The sequence below is a fragment of the Scomber japonicus genome, chromosome 14 (assembly GCF_027409825.1).
Source record: "Scomber japonicus isolate fScoJap1 chromosome 14, fScoJap1.pri, whole genome shotgun sequence".
NCBI lineage: Eukaryota > Metazoa > Chordata > Actinopteri > Scombriformes > Scombridae > Scomber > Scomber japonicus.
The window spans coordinates 3,804,607-3,810,630 of record NC_070591.1 but is presented as its reverse complement, the minus strand read 5'-3'; the positions used below and the strand labels follow the sequence as shown (position 1 = coordinate 3,810,630).

Here is a 6,024-nt window from a genome sequence, read left to right as displayed (position 1 = left end):
AGGAAATGGAGCCTATTTAGTCTGACACTTACAGAACGGTAATTACACCACAAGTACACACATCGAGTTAGAAAGTGTGCTCAGTGAAGACGAGGAGGAAGAAAATGATTGTCAGATGGGAAGCTGCTCCACACCGCCGCGTTACGTAACTTTAAAATGTTTGTATGTTTCCTTTAACCCTTTATAGGACACTCATTGAAAGGAGGGGAGGAAGGAAGGAAGAAAGGAAGGGAAGGAAGGAGGGAAGGGAAGGAAGGAAGGAAGGACGGAGGAAAGAAAGAGAGAAGGAGGGAGGGAGGAAGGGAAGAAAGAAGGAAGGAAGGAAGGAAGAAGAAAGGGGGATGGAGGAAGGAAAGAAGGAAGGGAGGAGAGAAGGAGGGAGGGAGGAAGAATAGATGCAAGGAAGGAAGGAAGGACAGAGGAAGGAAAGAAGAAAGGGAGGAGAGAAAGAGGGAGGGAGGAAGGACAGATGGAAGGAAGGAAAGGAAGGAAGGATGGAGGAAATAAGGAACGAGGGAGGGAGAAAGGAAAAGAGGAAGGGAAGAAAGAAGGCAGGGAGGAAAGAAAGGAAGAAGGGAAGGAAGGAAGGACAGAGGAAAGAAGAAAGGAAGGTAGGGGGAGGAAAGAAAGAGAAGGAGGGAGGGAGGAAGGGAAGAAAGAAGGAAGGAAGGAAGGAAGAAGAAAGGGGGATGGAGGAAGGAAAGAAGGAAGGGAGGGAGGAAGAATAGATGCAAGGAAGGAAAGAAAGAAGGAAGGGAGGAGAGAAAGAGGGAGGGAGGAAGGACAGATGGAAGGAAGGAAGGAAGGAAGGACAGAGGAAGGAAAGAAGGAACGAGGGAGGGAGAAAGGAAAAGAGGAAGGGAAGAAAGAAGGGAGGAAGGAAAGGAAGGAGGGAAGGAAGGAAGGAAGGAAGGACGGACGGAGGAAAGAAGAAAGGAAGGTAGGGGGGAGGAAAGAAAGAGAGAAGGAGGGAGGGAAGGGAAGAAAGAAGGAAGGAAGGAAGGAGGGAAAGGAAGGAAGGGAAGGAAGGAGGGAAGGGAGGGAGGGAGGGAGGGAAGGAAGGAAGGTAGGGGGGAGGAAAGAAGAAAGGAAGGTAGGGGGGAGGAAAGAAAGAGAGAAGGAGGGAGGAGGAAGGGAAGAAAGAAGGAAGGAAGGAAGAAGAAAGGGGGATGGAGGAAGGAAAGAAGGAAGGGAGGAGAGAAGGAGGGAGGGAGGAAGAATAGATGCAAGGAAGGAAGGAAAGGAAGGACAGAGGAAGGAAAGAAGGAAGGGAGGAATGACAGATGGAAGGAAGGAAGGACGGAGGAAAATAGGAACGAGGGAGGGGGGAGGAAAGAAAGAGAGAAGGAGGGAGGAAGGGAAGAAAGAAGGAAGGAAGGAAGGAAGAAGAAAGGGGGATGGAGGAAGGAAAGAAGGACGGAGGAAATAAGGAACGAGGGAGGGAGAAAGGAAAAGAGGAAGGGAGGAAGGAAAGGAAGGAAGGAAGGATATTTTGGGATATTTACAGAAGTTACCGTCTGATATGGACTCTCACACAGCCGCGTTCTTCAGGCAGGAAGTAAGGAAAGAAGGAACAGTTAAAACATGATCTTTTTATTAGCTTAGTGTGTTCGCCTGAAGCCAAACAGCTGCTATTGATCATCTTAATGATTTATTAATATTAGTATTATTTTAATATAGCGAGGGAGGGAGGGAGGAAGGAAGGAAAGGAGGGAGGAGGGAAGGAAGGAAGGAAGGATTATTTTAATATAGAGCACAAATGAGCTGCACACAATGTTCCAGAGTCAGTTTCATCTGGTAGAAAAGAGAGAGTCGCAACTTTTCAGGTATTTGTGAAATGTACTTCCAGGCCTGTGTGTGTGTGTGTGTGTGTGTGTGTGTATGTGTGTGTGTGTGTGTGTGTATACTGTGTGTGTGTGTGTGTATACTGTGTGTGTGTGTGTGTGTGTGTGTGTGTATATACAGAGTGTGTGTGTGTGTGTGTGTGTGTGTAAATAGAGAGCGATCCAGCACTTTAGCCAGCCTTACTTACTAGCCAGCTGGGAACTGTCAAAAGGTTATATAACCTAATAGCTGCCTGTTCCTCGCCAGGTTATTGTGTGTGTGTGTGTGTGTCTCTGTGTGTGTGTGTGTGTGTGTGTGTGTGTCTCTGTGTGTGTGTGTGTGTGTGTGTGGTAGAGGGCAGAAACGGTGAGTGTGCTTGGAAGGAAAAGTCAGATGGAGAGAACGAGATAGAGGGAAGAAAGGAGGAAGGGTGGGAAATGTGTCTGTTAGTGTGTGTGTGTGCGTATGTGTGTGTGTGTGTGCCTGTCTGTGTGTGAGTGTATGTATGTGTGTCTGTTAGTGTGTATGTGTGTGTGCATGTCTGTGTGTGTGCATGTCTGTGTGTGTCTGTTAGTGTGTGCGTGTGTGCATGTGTAAATGTGTGTGTCTGTGTCTGTTAATGTGTGTGTGTGTGCGCATGTCTGTGTGTGTGTGCGCGCGCATGTGTGTGTGTGTGTGCATGTGTCTCTGTTAATGTGTGTGTGTGTGTGTCTCTGTTAATGTGTGTGTGCATGTGTCTCTGTTAATGTGTGTGTGCATGCATGTGTCTCTGTTAGTGTGTATGCATGTCTGTGTGTGTGTGTGTGTGTGTGTGTGTGTGTGTGTGTGTGTGTGTGTGTGTGTGTGTGTGTGTGTGCGCGCTCTTGGGTGTTCCATGCGTGCTCCACATGTGTGCTCGAGCTAAGAGCTACTTTATCAATCTCTCTCTCCCTCGTTCCTGTTTAGTCGTCATGGCAGCGTTGCGTCACTATGGCGATGGAGGTGGGATGAGTTTTTGTTTGGGGGGGGGGGGGGCAGGGGGGTGTAAGAGAAAGAAAGACAGACAGAGAGAGGGGAAAACACAGAGAGAGAGAGAGAGAGAGAGAGAGAGAGAGAGAGAGAGAGAGAGAGAGAGAGAGAGAGAGAGAGAGGGGTAAATGAAAAGCAGAGACTGAAACGTAAGATGGAAAGTATAAACAGATGTAAACAAAGAGGAACAAACAGACAGAAAGGGAAGAGGAGAAGAGAGAGGAAGAAGAGAAGAACAGACAGAAAGAGAGAGGAAGAGAAGGAGAGAGAGAGAGAGGAAGAGAAGGAGAGAAGAAGAGAGAGGGAGAGAAGAAGAGAGAGAGAGGAAGAGAAGAAGAGAGAGAAAGAGAAGAAGAGAGGCGAAGAGAAGAGAAAGAAGAGAAGGAGAAGAGGAAGAGAAGAAGAGAGAGAGGGAGAGAAGAAGAAGAAGAGAGGAAGAGAGGAGAAGAGGAAGAGAAGAAGAGAGAGAGGGAGAGAAGAAGAAGAAGAGAGGAAGAGAGGAGAAGAGAAGAAGAGAGGAAGAGAAGAAGAATAAAGGAAGAAGGGAGAAGAGAGGAGGAAGAGAAGAAGAGAGAAGAAGAAGAAGAGAGAAGAGGAAGAAGAGAAGAAGAGAAGAAGAAGAGAGAGGAACGGACAGATATAAAGAGATGAGACAGAGGAATGGTCTGATTAACTAGTTCCTCTCCTATCAGTGGTGGAAACACCTCAAATACAAGACCTGTCACCATAATTAAGCTTATTGGGTGAAGGAAAGGAAAGAAGGACAGAGGAAAGAAGAAAGGGTGGGAGGAAAGGAAAGGAAAGGAAGGAAGGGAGGAAGGAAAGGAAAGGAAAAGACATAGGAAAGAAGGTAGGGGGGAGGAAAGAAAGAGAGAAGGAGGGAGGGAGGAAAGAAGGAAGGAAAGAAAGAGGGAGGAAGGAATGGAAGGAAGGGAGATGGAGGAAGGGAGGAATGAAGGGAGGAAAGGAAGGAAGGAGAAGAGGGAAGGAAGAGTAAAGGAAAGAAGGACGAAAGGAAGGGAGGGAGGGAGGAAGGAAGGGAGAAAAGGAAAGATGGAAGGGACGAAAGAAAAGAAAGGAAGGAAAGGAAAGAAGGAAGGGAGGAAGAAAAGGAAGGACAGAGGAAAGAAGGAAGGGAGGGAGGAATGATGGAAGGAAAGAAGGGAGAGAGGAAGGGAGGAAGGGAGGAAGGTAGGGGGGACGAAAGAGAGAGAAGGAGGAAGGAAGGAAGGAAGGGAGGAAGGGAGGGGGGAGGAAAGAAGGAAGGGAGGAAGGAAAGGAAGGAAGGGAGGAAAGGAAAGAAGGAAGGGACGAAAGGAAAGAAGGAAGGAATGGAGGGAAGGGAGGAGAGGAAAGGAAGGAAGGGAGGAAAGGAAAGAAGGAAGGGACGAAAGGAAAGAAGGAAGGAATGGAGGGAATGGAGGAAGGAGGAGAGAAGGAACAGTTAAAACAGGAAGTGTAATGATTTAAAGAATCCTTGAAGTGTACAAACCTCTCAGCTATAAAGTATAAGTGTGTTAGAGGGAGTGAAGAGACTCAGGAGGATATTTGGGGTTTTCTAGAAATGTCTGGAACCATTTTTATATGTTTGGGGCGAGTGTGTGATGCTCAAAAAAAAAAGAAAAAGAAAAGAAAAAGAAAGAAGAAGAAGAAGAAGGGATTTTATGAGTTAAATAGTTCATATACACATAAATCAATTTTAAATTTACGAGCATCACAGCAGCCAAATATTTTCCTCCTGCTGCAGTTTAACAGCAGCTGAGGTCGTCACGGCAACCAGAATTAGACGGTCCACCTTAAATGGTTGATCCACCTTAACCCCCCGTGTCGTCCTCCCGGGTCAAATTGACCCCGTCTCTTTTGACTGTTCCTTCCTTCCTTCCTTCCTTCCTCCCTCTTTCTTTAATTTTTCCTTCCTTCTTCCCCTCCTCCCCTCTTTCTTTGCTCTCTCCTCCTTCCTTCCTTCCTTCCTTCCTCCTTTTCTTCCTCCCTCCCTCCTTACTCCTTTCCGTCCTTCATTCCTTGCTTCCTTCCTTCCATCCTCCTTTACTTCCTCCCTTCCTTCCTTCTTTCCTTCCTCCTTTCCTTCCTCCCTCTTTACTCCTTTCTTTTCCTTCCTTCCTTCCTCCTTTCCTTCCTCCCTCCTTACTCCTTTCTTTCCTTCCTTCCTTCCTTCCTTCCTTCCTTCCTTCCTTCCTTCATTTCTTGCTTCATTCCTTCCTTCCATCCATCCTCCTTCACTTCCTCCCTTTCTCTCCTAAATTCCTTCCTCTTTTCATCCTTACTCCTTTCCTTTTCTTCCTTCCTTCCTTCCTTCCTTCCTTCCTTTCCTCCCTCTTTACTCCTTTCCTTCCTTCATTCCTGCTTCCTTCCTTCCTTCCATCCTCCTTTACTTCTTCCCTTCCTTCTCTCCTAAATTCCTTCCTCTTTTCATCCTTACTCCTTTCCTTCCTTCCTTCCTTGCTTCCTTCCTTCCCTCCCTCCCTCCTTACTCCTTGACCTGAGGACAACAGGAGGGTTAAATGGTTGATCCACCTTAACCCTCCTGTGTCGTCCTCCCGGGTCAAATTGACCCCATCTCTTCTGACTGTTCCTTCTTTCCTTCCTTCCTTCCTTCCTTCTTTCTTTAATTTTTCCTTCGTTCTTCCCCTCCTCCCCTCTTTCTTTGCTCTCTCCTCCTTCCTTCCTTCCTTCCTTCCTCCTTTCCTTCCTCCTTCCTCCTTTCTTTCCTTCCTTCCTTCCTCCCTTCCTTCCTTCCTCCTTTCCTTCCTCCTTACTCCTTTCTTTCCTTCCTTCCTTCCTTCCTTCCTTCCTTCCTCCTTTACTTCCTCCCTTCCTTCTCTCCTTACTTCCTTCCTCTTTTCCTCATTAATCCTTTCCTTCCTCCCTCCTTACTCCTTTCTTTCCTTCCTTCCTTCCTTCCTTCCTTCCTTCATTCCTTGCTTCCTTCCTTCCATCCATCCTCCTTCACTTCCTCCCTTCTTTCTCTCCTAAATTCCTTCCTCTTTTCATCCTTACTCCTTTCTTTTTCTTCCTTCCTTCCTTCCTTCCTTCCTTCCTTCCTTCCTTCCCTCCTTACTCCTTTCCTTCCTTCATTCCTTGCTTCCTTCCTTCCTTCATCCTCCTTTACTTCCTCCCTTCCTTTTCTCCTAAATTCCTTCCTCTTTTCATCCTTACTCCTTTCCTTTCCTT

The 6,024-nt window shown here is 46.9% G+C and overlaps 1 protein-coding gene across 1 annotated transcript in view; it reads left to right on the top strand.

Annotated features, from left to right (window-relative positions):
* The first annotated feature begins 2,793 nt into the window (after positions 1–2,793).
* hectd2 (HECT domain containing 2) overlaps positions 2,794–6,024 on the top strand; it is a 37,035-nt gene continuing 33,804 nt past the window's right edge. The window contains 1 exon segment of the mRNA XM_053333561.1: positions 2,794–2,805. Within this exon segment, the coding sequence (XP_053189536.1) occupies positions 2,794–2,805 (12 nt within the window).